At 40.4% G+C, this 18,487-nt stretch overlaps 1 protein-coding gene and 1 pseudogene across 2 annotated transcripts in view; both read right to left on the bottom strand.

Annotated features, from left to right (window-relative positions):
- Window positions 1-1,374: 1,374 nt before the first annotated feature.
- PFKFB4 (6-phosphofructo-2-kinase/fructose-2,6-biphosphatase 4) overlaps window positions 1,375-18,487 on the bottom strand; it is a 133,435-nt gene continuing 116,322 nt past the window's right edge. The window contains exons 14-15 of one of the 2 annotated variants that reach the window (XM_053294054.1): window positions 10,709-10,798; window positions 1,375-5,044 (exon numbers count right to left, since the gene is read on the bottom strand). In XM_053294054.1, coding sequence (XP_053150029.1) covers window positions 10,739-10,798 — 60 coding nt within the window. In that variant the 3' untranslated portion in view covers window positions 1,375-5,044; window positions 10,709-10,738. The remainder of the gene's footprint in view (window positions 5,045-10,708; window positions 10,799-18,487) is intronic. The other variant, XM_053294055.1, reaches the window with a different exon arrangement.
- LOC128344270 (GSK3B-interacting protein-like) lies at window positions 5,057-10,700 on the bottom strand (annotated as a pseudogene).

The following is an 18,487-nucleotide window of genomic DNA, read 5'->3' as shown; positions in this document are numbered from 1 at the left end:
ATTCATGAGTAGCCACAGCGCAGAGCCGCGCCGTGGCTACTCATGATCCCCAAAACTGGGTTTGCGGAGCGCTCACTCTGCAAACCCGGTTTAAGGGGCAGGCTACTTGAGCAGGTTACCCGCTCAGGAACCACCGGGCTCACAGGTTACCACAGTGGGATGAAATTGGGCTAGCGGAGGATAGCTCGATTTCATTCCATCATGTGAATAGCCTCATTGTGTTGCATGTGTGCGTTTCTGCATAAAATATGAGGTTTGTGAAAAATATTAGGTTTGTTAAGCTTGTGCTGGGGTACTTTTTGAGACTAGCAGAAAATGACCAACGTTTAAACTTTATTCGGTACCAAACATTTACACATTCATCCCTATTTTCTTCATGCACTACTGACAACTCCTAGGATTAATGGCATGAAGATGTTTCAAGTGCTGCTGTAATCACTACACAACCATTTCTTATTTCAGGTCTCCTCACCCTAAAAAGGGCTGATTAGTGGGATTTTAGAAGAGCTAGTGTGCTGAGTCTGCCACCTTCCTCAAAGATGCCCTAGGTCCGTCTCTCTCAACACGCAGCTTTCATTTTTTTAAAAAAGTCTCTATCCCTATTTATTAATTTATTAATTAATTGATTAGATATCTATACCGCCCTTCCAAAAATGGCTCAGGGCGGTTTACACAGAGAAACAACAAATAAATAAGATGGATCCCTATTCCCAAAGGGCTCACAATCTAAAAAGAAACATAAGCAAGACACCAGCAACAGTCACTGGAGATACTGTGCTGGGGGTGGAGAGGACCAGTTACTCTCCCCCTGCTAAATAAAGAGAATCACCATGGTAAAAGGTGCCTCTTTGCCAAGTTAGCAGTAGTACCTGCTAACTTTTTACTTGCAGATACAAGAGAAAACATGCCAGTGAGTATTCACTGCTGTCGACTGACGTACATCCTGTCCCATAACATTATCTCCTGTTCCTCTCTCCATCTTACAGCTTATATGAAGATGCTGTAGAAAATAATGAACATTTTAGATCTTGCATAATTTATGAAAGTGCCTCAAATTTATCAGGAGTACTAGTAGCACCAGCAGTCGAAATCGACTCGACGGCACACTTTACCTATACTAGTAATCCATGCTAGTGGAAACACTTATTTCAAACCAGAAAAGCTAGATTACTGTATATACAGATTTAGCAAATCTAGATCTATAGTATAGTATAGTATAGTATAGTATAGTATAGTATAGTATAGTATAGTATAGTATAGTATAGTATTCAATATAACTCTAGGTATATAGTTTTGCTCAAGCCATAAACAGCTCTGCATACAACTTAACAAAAAAAAAAAACCAAGAAAGAAAGAAAAATGGAGCAGAATTCCTTACAGTTCAAAGTTGAATGTTTATTGGTTTGCAGCAAGTATTACAGAACAATGAATATCTCCCTCAAAATATGAAATTGAAGGCCAAGTATATCAAAGCCTATCTAAGGATTGCACTGGAACTAGTAAATGAATTAACAGTCAAATCTGCATTCAAAACTCTCAGTTAAAGTCATTTAGGTTTACTGTACAAAGTAGGATAAGCAGAAGGATTTTAATACTATTTTAAAACTACCCAGAGCCATTTCACGCATTTAACAGAGAGTGGCCATCAAGTACACACCTAACAGGGGACGGCAGCTAATCACAGCTCCCTGAAAAGTGTACCTATGTTGCACATATTTGTACAGACATCTGTTGCACTCACCATCTACACCTAAAAAACCACTATAATGTGTGAAGCTAGCCCTAAGGAGACAAACACAGCAGATCTAAAGGAGCTGATCAACAGGGAATTCAGATAAGGTTCTAAACTCAGGTACTTGGAAGCAAGTCACCTGATTTCAAAAGAGGCTTACTTCTACATTGTGTGTTTAAAATTAGAGTAGAAGTTAAATTAGAACTGACAGCTTCCTTGTCATTTTCAAGTATCAACATAAAATTTATAATTTACACTTGCATACAATAATTTTTTCAATTATACATACATTCTGTAAATAGAAGAAACCACTGTTATCACATTATACTTATATGTAATCTATAAAAATATCTACTATACATAAAATATTTAGCCACAGAAATTTACAGCACATTGAAAAATATGAAGTCTATAAAATAAGAAAACAAATACTTCCTTCTGGTTAAGGAAAGGTTAGAACATTTTACACCCACCAGACTAGTCTATCGGCTAAGCTGATTTATAGGAGAGTATTTTTCTTACAAAGAAGTATATTTACCATATAAAATATAATGATAACCACACAGTTTCCTGGGGAACCCTCAACTTCTTAAAGATTCATTACAGCCAGCCAAGAATAGCAGAAAATCCATTAGACTTTGTGGCCCCAATCCAGAACAAAATCTGGCTTGCTTATTAACAGAACTCACCTGGAAAAACCACTCTACAACATCACCTCCTCCCCCAGCTCCCATGCAGCATCATTTCACGGGGGCGGGGGGCAGGAGCAGTGCTTTTCAACCCCCTTCCCCCAGTAACTAGTGATCTACCTGAATAAATATATTATGATGTAAAAGCATATTATCATACTGGATAGAACAAAGATAAAGCGCTTTCAACAAGTGTTTGCTTTTTAAGGGTTTGATAATTTAACAACATAGTCTTTAGTTTTCTGGAATAAAATTAGCTTTATGGCTTATCTCCAGAGGAGTGAATATATTGCTAGAACTGACTTATTAAAGAAATTCACAACTCAGCTGCAGGTTGCATTATAGTTCCCCACTCCATATGCAGTAAAACAAACTGAGCCCCCGCTTGCACAGTACATTGCACAGAACTCAAACATTATTAACATGGCAAAATTCAGTAAAGTACCAATACAGACAGCAAGACAAAGCACATTCCAATTACAGAGGACAGAGCTTTCTTTGTTTCAAGCGCCTGACATACATCTAATCTGCTGCTTGCTCATTTCTAGCACATGAAGAATTATTTACACGAGATATTGGCATGGTACAACAAATACAATAGATTAAGACACACTCTAACAGGATCTTTTCCCTGCACCTTCCATTCATTTCAACAGGACATGTGTGATTCATATTTCCAATGGACTGTGGCCCAGAAGGGCTGATAAAAGTTTCAGAAGATTTTATTCCTTGATGCATAAGAATGCTTCACAATCCTAGAACACACTTACAAAGGAGCAAACCCCACTGATTACTGTGGGACTTGCTTCTAAATAAACATACACAGAATTGCATCGTATGTTTCATTTCATTTCTGCCTCACCACTCAAGCGATGCATGGAGACTGAGAGGTGGATGCTAAGATCCACAGATATCTAACACCGGTAGTTCTCCTTTGGGGAGGACTGCAGAATATTTCATTATCATTCTCAAGATACATGCTGTGTCTTGTCATCTTGTGAGAAAAGCCACTCATGGATAAAGCAGGTATGCTAAAGCATCTCTTTCTCCTTACCCAACCAGTGGATAAGCAATATACTGCAGGTGATCACTAATCTACAATAAAAACCAATCAGATGATGTTTTAACTGCAACTTTGGTTGAAGAAAGAACAAACGAATAAACAAGCTGTCATAAGACAAATGACTGGAATGCCTGTTATGAGGTCTGAGTGATTAAATGGCATTTTGTTCTGCTCTCTTAATGCTTTGCTTATCTGCGGGAACTCTACAGAATGGGTTGGATCCTAACCTGCATGAGAGGCCCAAGTGCACACAAGGGCTATTCCCCCACCACCTTTGCCCCTCCAGAGACCATGGGGGAAAGGGATGGGGCATGGATGGCTGCAGCGTGTAGTCCCCAGAAATCAGGCGCAGACATCTTCTGGGTGCCTGGTTTAGAGGGTTCCCTCATCACCCTGCAGGCTCCCCAACGCTCCATCCCACTTCCCTTCCCTGGCCTTCAGGAAAGGATTTTCCAGGAGTGCAGGGCCTACTGTTAGGAACAATTTCCACTCACACAAGCTAGGATCCCACCCAATGTTCTAAGTTTTTCTAATATTTTTTTCCATGTTGAATATGGAAGATATTGCTCATATCCTCTGTTTCCATAGGCATCATTGGAACCTTCTTACTTGGGGGAAAGTTTTCCTGGGGGAGGGCATTAAACACATACAAGCTGACAAAATAGATTTCACATCCATATGAAGTAGAAAAGAACATATTCATATAGAATGCCAAAAGGAAATCGGGAATATTTTAGGATACTTAAAATATAGAAGGAGAGCACTTGAGATATAACCACCTGCATAGGCTTACAATTAGATGCTCTGCAGTATGATGTGAAATCTCTAAATGTCGTAAATGAGAAAGTAGGTATAAGAAATAAAGACAAAACTCATTACCATGTGTGACGGCCAAAAGCTGGAGATCTAACAATAAATAAGTCATGGTTTGGAAGAAGTTTGCTGCTGAAATGGATAAACAGAGTACATTTCCAAAATGGAAACTATAATTAATCGTTTCTGAGACAAGTATTCTTTTTATTTATGTATGCTGGAATAACCACTGTAAGAGTCAGGGGAACACTTGTTCTGTGTTTGGTAATGTATACTTCTATAATAGTCGAATAATATAATAAATAGGACTGCAGGACGGTTAGAGCTGGATGGTCTTTCACAGTTACTGCATCTTTGGAAAATATACTAGAAGAATGCTAAAGTTTAAAGTTAAGATGTTACAGTACATTAAAAGTGTCTTATACTCTTTCACACCCAGCAGTGAAGAACAAGATCAAGATAACATATATTAAGCAATTTCATTCTCTGTTCCATAAATAGTTGGTACATGTCGACTTTAATGCCAAGTCCGCTTGGTCACAGGACGTCCGCACACAGTCTAAGAAGAGGAACACGTGCATTTTTGTGTTGCTTGGCATTCTTGGAGGCTCTCTTCATCCTCGTGTCCCTGAGTTGTTTCCTTAATGCTGCTTCAGCAGTTTGGGACGGCGCTGTGGGTCAAGGGAGCTACAAATGATTAGGGACAGTCCTCAAGGCTTCTTCCCGAGAGCGGCTAACACATACATTCTGAAACAAAAACAGAACAGAACAGTTCAGCAAGTGTTGATGGCTTTTAGTCTTTTATGGATGGCGGGGGGGGGGGGGTGGGGGGTGGGCAAGAGCTTCAACCTGATCATGAAGCTTTCCACTGCAGAGATCCCATTCTAGAGTGAGTTCATGGAAAACCACAGCTGCAATTCTCTGCATGCTTACTTGGAGAGAGTTTCACTGACATCACAGAGCTTCCTTCCAGCTAAATGTGCATAGAGTTGGGCTGCAATGAAGCAGCATTTTGTCCTAAATCCAACCAGAGACTGTTGTTCTGTGTACAAAACTGTTGTTCTATGTATTATTCTTTGTAAAAAGCTCCTTCATCCTGCAACTTCTGAATATGTATTGGTCCTCAGCTCCACTGCACTGTAAACCAGTCTATCAGGCATTTAGGAGATCATGATGATCCACATGACCTTTCAGCCTTCGGTCTGGGGCTCAGGCATTATGTTTAGTTTATCCTAGGCCGGCACCTGTTTCACAGAAAGCCACAGAGGATGCACAGCACATCCCAGAAACTCCTTGTGTAACCCAGACAGACAGCCAAAGTTTTCATTTCCACATAGTCAATGTATTACACACTGAGGGAAGGAAATCTGACACACAAATGAGGGAAGGAAAGAGAGAACTTCTGGGACAGAATCTTGAAAGTCACAAGTCTGAAACTGACGACATTTCCTATACACTTCACTTAGTTTCCCTCTAAACCTGTTCAACTTTGGCCCCCCAGCTGTTTCGGACTACAACTCCCATAATGACCAGCCACAGTGGCCAATAGACAGGTATTATGGGAGTTGTAGGCCAACATCTGCAAGAGGGCTGAAGTTGAGCAGCCCTGAACTCCTTCTCAGACAAGCAACTATGAGGTTATAGTACTAAAAGGTAAAGTGTGCCATCAAGTCGGTGTCGACTCCTGGCGACCAGAGCCCTGTGGTTGTCTTACTATCTCATAAATACAATGTACTATGACACCACATGGCTACACCATTAATAGTGTTGTAGACTTAATGTGTGAGCACTGTAAGATATTCCCCTTAGGGGATGGAGCTGCTCTGGGAAGAGCAGAAGGTTCCAAATTCCCTCCCTAGCACCTCCAAGATGAGAGAGATGCCTGCTTGCAACCTTGGAGAAGCCGCTGCCAGTCTGGGTAGACAATACAGAGCTAGATGGACCTATGGTCTGACTCAGTATATGGCAGCTTCCTATGTTCTAACAACAAGAAGTCTTCTGTGCTATACAGGATAGGCTTAGGCCCACTTAATAAAATTTCATTTCTATGACAGATGCATTTTCTAGTTTCTCTCCAGTCACCAGCAGATCATACCTTGCTTGAGTGCTGCAGATTTGTTGCTATTTGCTAAACAGTGCACACGCCACTTAATTTCAATTTACCTGCATTAAGTGAAACTTCTAACCTCTCAGCATAAGCTATTAATCAAATCAGCACAGCTTGTTTTGGAAAATGTTACGTTTTTTTACAGGTAGAATTGCACTCATAACAGTAGGGTAGCACATGCAATTAAGTACATGTGTTAAGATCAAGCATTAACTGAAATGGATTCTGGCAAACAGCCACCTGTGATCTCCACCAGGCTCTAGAACCCTGGTCAGCAACTAGTTTTATAGGAGACCACTTAGAAAGGGTGGTGGGCCAGACCCCTACTACCATCAGTGAACTCCTGCAAATCTCGTGACCACAGCCACCACTCTCTTCATATATTCCTCTTACCTCTAGGTTGATATGTGTCAGTGGTGGGGAGACAACCAAGAGAGATTGGATTCTCTTCTGGGATTGCCAATTGCTGATCTCCATAGAAGGAAACCCACTCAGAACGTTCTGACAATAGCTATACGGGACCATTTACCACCTGATCCTAGGCAAAGCAAGCAGCTCAAGCACAGATCCTGTCTGACTGCTCCAGCCAAGAAAGTACAAGCACCACCTAGTTAAAGGAACGGTAACGCCATATCATTTTGTTCTTGTGCCTCCCACGAATTCCTTGTCACAAATGCTCACACATTTCCAAACTTGGTCTTGGAGCTTCCATTACAACTCTTATTTCCAAAGCAAACATCTCATAAGGCTTATGAAATTATCATAAGCTTTTCTTGCTTCCAGATCTAAAGAAGAAAGTTGGACATCATCTACCAGTGTGATCCCTGGATGTCAGATGTGGGTACTGTGCACACCAGTTCTAGTTCAGCAGTCTATTTACAGCAGGCCTCACCCAGATGCTTCTGGGAACTTCATAAGCAAGCCAGTGTAGCAACAGGCATTGTTTACCACCACAGGAGATACATAGAGACTCTTTACATAGCTTACTGTATTACATATTAGCTACTGTATTACTCCTAAAGGACTATACTTATACTGAAAGTTCTGAGCTAAAGCACAGCGATCTATTAGCGATGTGCAAAACATTTTGACACTGAAATGTTTAGACTCGAAATGAGCTGTTACAAATGTCTTGAGCGCAAAACAAAACAACCCCATTTTGATTCGAAATGTTTCAAGCACCATTTTGGAGGCCTGTTTTCTCCTTGCTGATTGGTCTTCTGGCACTAGTTTCCGATTGGCTTGTGATCACCTTGCTTCTTGGTTGGCTTGTTATCATATAAGTCAGGTGTTTCTTGTCAGGCCATTGGTCCATCTAGCTCAGTATTGTCTATAGTACACAAAGTCAGACTTCTCCAGGTTACAGACAGAAGTCTCTCCCTCAGCCCTATATCCTGGATTCTATGGGGGTTTGAGGGAAAGGTTAAAAATTTGTTTAAAATCGCCTGCTTGCCCTATTCTATCTATATAGCTCACAAGTTGGTGTAACTGCAAGTTTTAGAGGAAGGAATTTTGAAAGCAAAGAATGCAAGTTGAGAAAATTACTCCCTTTGCCACCAGGACAGAGTACAGAACTCCAACCAGCAGCAACCTTTTGCTGAAGCCTTTTTTTAGCTGTAGATTCAATCATGACTCCCCATCCCTTTTCAAAGCTTCTAGTCGTTGTAGCAGAGCATTTCCAAAAGCTTCTCGATATGCTGGGCTAACCGAGTCCAATAAAGAGTAGAGAGTCTAATGGTAGGGATTTTGTACACCATCATCCACTTGGTCAAAAGCATAACCGACCACCCTAAGTGCTGCTTCTGTGAACTCTAGGCAATATCTGTTCCTTTCCCTGGTTTCCACATTGATGTATGCCACATCTTCTGCACATGGAAGGCTTTTTGAGACAAACATGTTGCTTACAGCAAACAAAACACCATTTACAACAGGTTCTGCTTCTACTCTCATGTCCTTCACGTCAGTTCCTTCAAAATCCTTGAGTTCAGAAATATCTTCCAACCCTGTGTTATTGGACAGGTCCATGGGACTGTAATCAGTCTCCATTCTCAAGCCATCCCTTCACCGCTCACTTCGACTCCCTCTCAGATGCATCCCAGACCAGGGAAAGAGGCCGCCCGCTTTCCTCCTCGACGCCGGAGAAGAAACCGGGAACCCCACCAGCCCGTCTTTCCCCTCAGCCGTGAAGAGCCGCTGAGCGACGAACCCTGCTTGCCAAATTGTTTTGTGGATTGGGTGGTAGGTAGCACCCATTATCTCCTACCACCCAACCCACTTTGGTGTCTCTAGGAGCTACTCATGGGGAGCAGTGGGGTGCTTCAAGTTTCTCCATTGTTCCCTATGGCCAAAACACTCAAAACTTTTTGAGGTTTGTTCTGTCGAAACAACTGGGTTGACTGCTGTTTTGACAAAACATTTCAGTCGTCTGCATTTTGTTTTGTGATTGAAACAAAAAGTAAAATCTGTTTCGTGTACATCCCTACAATCTAAAGCACTGACTTACATGCAGAGCAAAATCAGGTGGCAGAGTGAACTGTATCAATTCAGACTGCAGGTTGAATGCTCTCTTTCAGTTTAAAAAAAATGTCCCTACAAGTGGAAAATTAGCACTGCAGGGAAAGAGTTGAGATAGAACATCCCTCTTGCATGTGATAATTTTGTACTTGCAGGCACTTTTTGTGTTAATGTGAGGCAGGGGTTCTTAAACTTGAGTTCCCAGATGTTGTTGGACTTCAACTCCCATAATCCTCAGGCACAATGGGCAAGGCCAACAACATGTATACGAAGAGCACTCCTTCAGTTCCATCCCCTCTACCTCTGCAGGACTCCATCAACAGTTCTGCTGCATCTCTCTTGTCCTTATATTTTGATCAGCCAAGCACAAAGGTGTTCAGCTTATTTCCCAAATAATCTAAACTGCTATTCCAGCAGAGAACAATTTGCTATGAGGCAGCTAACAAAGTGTATTATTATATTACTAGCTGAACCCACAAAGATCATCTGTGTGCTAGGACTTCGTTGCTCTCTTTGCCCCTGCTTTATTGCTCAGTGTCAGCAACACTCACTCACTCGCCCCACTCCCCGCCACCTACCAGCAAAAAAACCAGAACCGCAAATAGCAGTTCCGCATATAACAAGGTTCTACTGTATACATGTTAATTGTACCTGTTTATTTGAACAGCTTACTGCCCATCTCAATGTGTGCATGAGGAAAACACCCTTATACTTGTAACCTTTTAGATCATGATCTAGAGGCAAAAGCAGCTTGATCTGCACCAGATATCCTTTCCAGAAGGTCCAAAACTGCTTTTCAGTCTCAACAGACTTTTACTACCATAAACCTAAATTGTTTCCAATGGGATTTATCCATATTTATGTGAGGAGCAAACTACCACAAAGAGACAGAAAATGTGTTACACACTCTTTGCTTACTGTCTCTCCCCCCACTTCCCCTCCACTTTTTTTAAGCAACCTTCAGGGGAGGAGAATTTAGAGTGGAGAAGCAGGAGAGGGAACAACCACTTAACCCTTTCCACACCAGGTACATTTCTGCTCCATATTGCTGTCCCCAGAAGGATTTCAAATGCATCTTTGCTCTCATACTAGTAATATCCTGGACATCCCTCATTTTAGTAAACAAAAGCAGCTTATATTTGCCAAACTGCAGAAGAAATCTATTTCTATACTCTTACTTTTTAAAGAAAATAAACTTAAAAGGTACTACTATACATTTCTTTCAGAAGATACTAGAAATCAGAGAAATGTATGTTCTAAAATGCGGGGAAGAACACACTATTTCCCCACAAAGGATTCAACGTGAAAGAGTTAGCTAACTATCATGTCTACATCACAGAGGCTATGGATGAGCACAACTAATTGTTGGACAACTATTAATGAGGTTATATTAGTCTATATAAAACAATCCAATCACTCAAAAAAAGTAACAGAAAATTTACAAAAAATTAATTTTCAGAAAATAAATAAGGAAGTGCAGTGATTTCATAGCTTCTAATTGTTCCAGTATTCAAAATACTTAAACAAGCCTTAAAGACACAAAACATCAGTTTTTAAATTAGCAGTCATCCATGGTAATTGATTGAGTGATATTAACAAAGCAGAAATCAAATGGCTCAGCCAATTAGTTCTATTTATTTTGAATAATTAATTTGTCTAATAGGATTGGATTGTGGGTTGATTTCCAAAGGTCACGTGCTACACAAAAAGTATTATTTGTTATAGTTGATTTCAAAGTGATTGGAATGATTGAAATAAATAACTTTAATATAATATGATGGAAACAGCACCACATTTCATAGCTGATCAGGACACGGGATTCACTGGTGTTCAGGGACAGTTACAAGAGCTTCCTCGGGAGGTCTTGAAATGTCTACGTTCTGTGTAACAATAAAAATACAGAGGAGAATGTTTATCATGCAGCATTACTAGTCAGCTTCCTTATAAGCAAATGGAAGAACTAGCTAAATTTAAAAAAATGCGAGCCATGTATCTAAAAATCCAGCACACTAACTTTTAAAAATATACTGTATGAGCACTTACAAATTATTTGAGGATGGGACAATTACCCAGAGCGGCATATATTTTGTACAAACCAAATCATGCAAGAAGGCAGCTCAAGTTCCAAAGCAATAAAAACTGAATTCTGCAATCTCTATTATGCAGAACAAGCAACTGGCAGACATTTATCATGCTCATAAGAACATAGGGACAGTCCTGCTGGATCAGATCCAAGGACTCTCTAGTCCAGCACCCTGTTTCCCACAATGGCCCACCAGATGCTTCTGGGAAGCTCACAAACAGGAGATGAAGGCACACACCCTCTGCTGCTGCAACTGGTATTCAGAAGCATCCTGTCTCTGAACCTGGAGATAGCCTATAGCTATCAAGACAAGTCGCTGATAGACTAATCCTCTATCAATTTGTCTAAAAGGTAAAGTGTGCCGTCAAGCCGATGCAGACTCTTGGAGACCACAGAACTGTGGTTGTCTTTGGGAGAATACAGGAGAGGTTTACCATTGCCTCCTCCCATGCAGTATGAATGATGCCTTTCAGCATCTTCCTATATCGCTGCTGCCCAATATAGTGCCAGCGGGGATTCGAACTGACAACCTACTGCTTGTTAGACAAGCATTTCCCCACTGCGCCACTAAGCCCCACTTAAAGTCATCCAAGATGGTGGCCACCACCACATCCTATGGCAGATAATTCCATACATTAATTATGTACTGTGTGAAAATTTACTTCCTTTTGTCTCTCCTATGTTTCCTGACAATCTGTTTCACGGGGTGATCCAATGCCAAAAGGGTATTTCTATGTTCTTAAACTGTTTTAACACATTGGAAATCAGCACTGGAGCTGAGAAAGCCATGTCTCAAATTAACTTTGAAAATGGCGGCAAGGAAAGAAAAGTGGAGCAAAAGGGATGATCAAAGCTCTGTTCTCAGTATTTTACAAATAGGTTTCCGTTTATGCAAAAAGGATTCTCCCCCTCCCTCCACCTTTGTGTGTTAATATGTGGAGAGATGCTAGCAATGAAAATATGGCAAAAGGTATCTCTCAGCCTAACCTACCTCACAGGGTTGTTGTGAGGATAAAAATAAGCATGTACACCACTCTGAGCTCCTCAGAGGAAGAGCAGGATATAAACGTAATACAAAAATAAAATAAATAAAATGAGCTTTTGGTTTTCAAAGCTTTGAGATTAAGAGCTTACTAAATTTTGGAAAAAGGATATAGTGCACACATGCAAGCTAGTTCTCTTCCTCCCATCCACCACCAGCTAGTGGCTTGAGCGAGGCGGGGGACGACGGACTATGCATAAGGCTGCCTTCTATTTCTATGGTAATAAAGCATAGCAGCTTGGATCCCAAAGTGCCCTTCCACTAGCAGAAAGGCTCTTCCACTCATGGAAGGGTTGTTTACAACCCAGAGGAGACGCTATGCATAAGGAAAGTGACCCCCAAATCCAGGAGATCTGCCATTGTGCAAGCTCTTTGCAAAACCATGTTTATGGCCTGGGACACTTCATAAACCACAGCCTCTATCTTCCTTATTGGCTTCCTTATTTCTTCTACTGTAACACAACTTCTGATACATTGTTGAGCTACACTTTAAGAAAACTTGTACTAGCACTAGCACAAAGAATTTACAGAAGAGTTTCTTTCCACTCATGACTGTTTAGATCCAAGGCAGTGAAATGAGCTGCCAAGAACGACAGCCTTCATAATCCTCATGCACTTTCATTGCCTCTCTGTCTATAAAAGTCTGGGAGTCCATAACACATGATTCTACGGTGAAACAAAACAAAACAAATTCAGGAAAATTCAGGTTTCATGCTATGGTTTCAACATCATGCTCCAAAACAGAAAATGGCACCAAGCATGGCAAAAACATGATCCATCACAGCAACAATTCTGAGCAACCACTCTGACACATCTGCCACCCAGTGCCATTTTGACAAATGGTAGACACGATCAAGGATAAGAAAACAAGTTTGTGGGGAACCTCTTATTGTGCTTCCTTGCAGTAAATGAAAGTACATTTACAGCTCAATTCTACGGGGAAGCTTCACACCTACAGTATGAGCAGCACAAAGATGTTCATTGTGCTGGAATAAAAACGTCACCCAGACCTATGAGGCACTGTGCCAAAACAGCAGGGGGTAGTATTTACTATGCACTACATCTCAAAATGTGTTTGGCAGAGGGGTTCCACCTCAGGTTTTGGTTTTTTTCCAATTTAAAAGAATTTTGGCAATAGCTATGAATAAGCAGAGTTTCAAGCTTGACTAAACTTTAGCTCAGGCCTGATCTCATAGCTATAAGATGGTAGGCCATGTTTTTTGCTTCTGTCCAGAAATGTTTTGCTGTTTGGAGCTGATAAAAACAGGTAGTTTAAACAAATGGAGATAGTCCAATCCAAATTTCTGTGTACTATATTCTCGGTCCCTAGATGCATGCCCAATGCCATTGTATGGTTGGAAGCCAGCCTAACAAGAGGCCAAGGTTTAGTTGACTATATTTAATTTTTGGTGTAAACTTATTTTTCGTCTGAAAGGCCTAGCTCCTCTTGTTTTGGAAGACAGTTTTCAATCTAGTTGACGTAAATGCCTCTATGATATTTTTATTATTTTTATTTATTTATTTATTTGATTTGTATACCGCCCCTCCAAAATAGCTCAGGGAGGTTTACAATTAAAACACACCACTAAAACAGTAAAGAGCTAAAACAAAACAATATAACAATTAACAATTTAAAAACATTTTAAAACAACAATGAAACAATTACAGTGATTAAAAACTCCAAAATCGGGTTTTGAATTTTAAAATAAACCAGAAATTAAAACCCAGATATGCTGGGCAAGCATGGGTTTTCATCTCAGTTTTTAATGCCATTGGGACCTGATGCTGCTAAAGGACTTGTAAACTTATAAAACTTATAAAGGAATTATAAATTATAGAGGTATACAAATCAGGCGGTATAAAAATATTATTTATAAATGAATGAATGAATGAAAATAAAATACATACATACATACAAATACAATACAAACCAAACACGACAATAGAGAGTGATTTGGGATTGGTCTACACAAGGAATTTTCCTGGTAGATTTCCTCCAAATTATCCTAGAGCAACTCACTCTCTAACAAGACTAAGCATTCTGTCTCAGAGAAGGGCCTTCTTTCTTGTGCAGTTTAATGTGCTCCCACCTGCGCTGTTGGAGGGCAAGTATAAAAAAATCCCCTTTAACAACCGAATATTTCCCTGTGGTCAGGCCATTGAGTCTGTGACTCATGCTCTTTTACACTGTTTTATAGAGTTTTCTGTATTTCTCTCATTCCTCCTCTCTTATTAAATATGCGTTATATTTCTTTCCTTTTAGCTGATTGCTATACACCCATAACCCTCTGTGTGGCCAAATTCTGTGCAGCTGCATGTAAGGTTAGGTCTCAGATGTTTTAATTTATGGTTAATGGTATTATGAAGATTCTGCTATTATGTATTTGTCTTATTTATACTATATTTTATGCTGGTTTGGTGTTGTCAAAGACCAGTGGTTAGAGTGCTGAACTAGGACTGGGGAGATCCAAGTTCAAATCCCCATTCAGCCATGAAACTAGCTGGGTGATTCTGGGCCAGTCACTTCTCTCTCAGCCTAACCTACTTCACAAGGTTGTTGTGAAAGAGAAACTCAAGTATGTAGTACACCGCTCTGGGCTCCTTGGAGGAAGAGTGGGATATAAATGTAACAACAACAACAACATCCCCCAGTGAGGCACTACCTTGCCGTGGTTGTGGGACTTGCATGCTCTGAGGAAGGTGAGAGCTATGCCAGAGGTTCAACCATACTGGACAGGTCTCACCAGAGGAGCCAGACGAAGAGTGCCTCTCCCATCAACAATATGGTGAGACATAACTTTACTAAATCGATACTGGATCGGTCATCACCCGGGTCAACAACGACCGCGCCAGGTGCTGGAGTCCCTGGACATCTGGTGGCAAGTGGGCTACAGGACTCAAGATCTTCAGTTGAGCAACCAGGACTGGAGACTGCAAGGTTACTGGAAGAAACGTCGCTTAACCAAAAAAATATATATGAAAAATGCCAACAAGGAAATAATGATCTGTTATTACAAGTCTAGTCCAACTAGAAGAGGTTATTTTAAAAGAATGTACCAAATTTGGAAAGAGAAGCATCCAGATACAGAAATAACAGAACAAAGGCTAGCAGACCAGAGAAGATTCATAATAAGAAATAAAGTATTCACAGGAGTTGAGCTAGAAGAACTGCAAAGAGCAACACAGGCTCAAGATATGGAAGAAGAATTACCACCAACTGAAGAAGTTGCTCAGGTGCAGGTGGAGGAGGTGTTGGAAACAGAGGATGCCACTGTTGCTGAACTGTTTCAAAATCAAAACCAGGCAACCTCCCTTTGCCTTCACCTCAAAAACCCAAATGCCGTTTAACAGAAAAGCAACAAGAACTAAAACAAAAAATAACTGAGCACATGAATCAAACAACCACCAGGGTTCGACTTCCAGCTCTAAAAACAGTTGCCAAAAAACAACTTGCTCAGGCATTAATAGATGTAAATGCTGCACTTGCAGAAATAACAACCAATAATTTGCAAGAAACAAACCAACTAATGTACAGTGCAGCAACAATAACACCACAAGAGCTTGGATATAAAATCAGTGGACCTGTAAAAAAAGAAAGTAGTACATCACCTAAATGGAAGATTAGAATAGAAAATAAAATTGCCAGGCTTAGATCAGATGCTAGTAAATTGAAAGATATGAAAGACAAGAAGCTGAAGAATGAAAACAAAGTATCTGATCAAAAAATACCACCTAGATTCAAAGAAAATTAGAGAAGTCCTGGAAATAATAAAGCAGCAAATAACAGTGTCAAAGAAGATTTGCAGATACGAAGCCAGAATTACACAACACAGGCAGAAACTCCAATTCCCGTCGAATCAGAGACGCTTCTACCAAAGCATAGAAGGAGAAACTGCAAGAAACACAGAAACACAAAATAAAGAAGAAACAGTGCAATTTCTGGGGGAAATTATGGGACAATCCAATAGATTATAATAAAAAAGCAGGCTGGATGAAAGAGGTCAAAAATGTAACCAACAAATGCAAGATCTAATAATAACACCAGAATTAATAAGTGAAAGAGCAAAGAAAATTAAAAATTGGACTGCACCAGGTGACGATGAACTGCATGGCTTTTGGCTTAAACACCTAACAAGCCTCCATAAACAACTATCAAAACAGTTCAATCACATTTTGCAAGGAGGTGATATTGAACAACGGCTAACAACTGGGAAAACTCATCTCATAATGAAAGACTCAGCAAAAGGTACAGTTCCAAGTAATTATAGACCGATAACCTGCCTGCCAACCATAAGAACATAAGAACAGCCCTGCTGGATCAGGACCAAGGCCCATCTAGTCCAGCATCCTGTTTCGCACAGTGGCCCACCAGATGCCACTGGAAGCCACAGACAGGAGTTGAGGGTGTGCCCTCTCTCCTGCCATTACTCCCCTGCAACTGGTGATTTGAACCATGTTCAAATTATTAACTGGAATAATAGCAGATGAAGTGATGCAACACTTATTAACTAACAAACAGCTGCCAGTTGAACAGCAAGGAAATTGCCTGAACACCAGAGGCACAAAAGAACAGCTGCTGATTGACAAAATAATTTTAGAAAATTGCAAGAGAAGAAAAACAAATCTCAGTGTTGCATAGATTGACTACAAGAAAGCCTTCGACTCATTGCCTCACACATGGATACTAAAATGTTTAGAAACAACTGGTGTCAGCAAAAACATTCAGATATTTATTAAAAAAGCAATGAGCATGTGGAGTACACAGTTAACAATCAATGGCACGACACTTGGACAGGTTAGCATTAGAAGAGGTATTTTTCAAGGGGACTCACTATGCCCTCTGTTGTTTGTAATCGCCATGACCCCACTTTCACAAATACTAAACAAAAAAAAGCCTCAGATACCAAACATCTAAAACATCAAGTAAAATCAACCATCTGCTGTACATGGACGATCTGAAGTTGTATGGAAAGTCCCAGTCAGAAATCGAATCACTGCTAAACACTGTCCGTATATTCAGTAGCGATAAGAGCAATGGAGTTTGGACTAGACAAGTGTGCTGCATTAATAATGAACAGAGGGAAAATAACAAAAACAGAAGGAATAGAACTACCCAATGGAATCAACATCCAGAACCTGGAAGAGAAAGAACATTACAAATACTTGGGCATTCTCCAGGCTGATAACATTGCACACACTGAAGTTAAAAGAAAAATTGGAAGTGAATACATCAGGAGAGTTAGCAAAATCCTGAAGTCCAAACTCAATGGCGGGAACACCATACATGCCATAAACACCTGGGCTATACCTGTGATCAGACACACTGCAGGAATAATAGACTGGACCCAGGCAGAGCTAGAGACGCTAGATCATAAGACCAGGAAAATCATGACCATCAATCATGCTCTGCACCCCCGCAGTGATGTAGATAGGCTATACCTCCCTCGCAGCTCAGGTGGAAGAGGAATGCTGCAAGTCCATCAAACAGTAGAGGAGGAGAAAAGAGGCCTTGAAGAATATATCAAGGACAGTGAAGAAGATGCACTTAAAATGGTCAATAACGAGAAACTATTCAACACCAATGAAAGAAAGCAGGCCTACAAGAAAGAACAAGTCAAGAACCGAGCAGAAAAATGGAAAAATAAGCCACTGCATGGTCAATATTTGCACAATATAAGTGGAAAGTCAGACATCACCAAGACCTGGCAATGGCTTAAGAATGGCAACTTGAAGAAAGAAACAGAGGGTTTAATACTGGCTGCACAAAAACAGGCACTAAGAACAAATGCAATAAGAGCAAAAGTAGAAAAGTCAACAACAAACAGCAAGTGCCGCCTTTGTAAAGAAGCATATGAAACCATGGACCACCTAATCAGCTGTTGTAAAAAGATCGCACAGACTGACTACAAACAAAGGCATGACAAGGTAGCAGGGATGATACACTGGAACATCTGCAAAAAAAATACAAGCTACCTGTAGCCAAAAATTGGTGGGACCATACAATTGGAAAAGTTGAAGAAAATGAAGATGTAAAAATATTATGGGACTTCCAACTACAAACAGACAAACATCTGCCACACAATACACTAGATATAACTGTAGTCGAGAAGAAAGAAAACAGGTTAAAATAATCGACATAGCAATACCAGGGGATAGCAGAATAGAAGAAAAGAAATAGAAAAAATCACAAAATATAAAGATCTACAAATTGAAATTGAAAGGCTGTGGCAGAAAAAGACCAAAATCATCCCAGTGGTAATTGGCACCCTGGGTGCAGTTCTAAGAGACCTTGAAGAGCACCTCAACACTATAGGGGCCACAGAAATCACCATCAGTCAATTACAAAAACAACTTTACTGGGAACAGCCTATATTCTGCGACGATATCTATAACAGCAGCAACAACATTGACCATAAAATTCAGCCATCCCAGGTCCTTGGGAAG

The sequence above is a fragment of the Hemicordylus capensis genome, chromosome 2 (genome assembly GCF_027244095.1).
Source record: "Hemicordylus capensis ecotype Gifberg chromosome 2, rHemCap1.1.pri, whole genome shotgun sequence".
Taxonomy (NCBI): Eukaryota; Metazoa; Chordata; class Lepidosauria; order Squamata; family Cordylidae; genus Hemicordylus; species Hemicordylus capensis.
The sequence above is the reverse complement of the archived record's forward strand: the minus strand, read 5'-3'. Positions and strand labels throughout refer to the sequence as shown.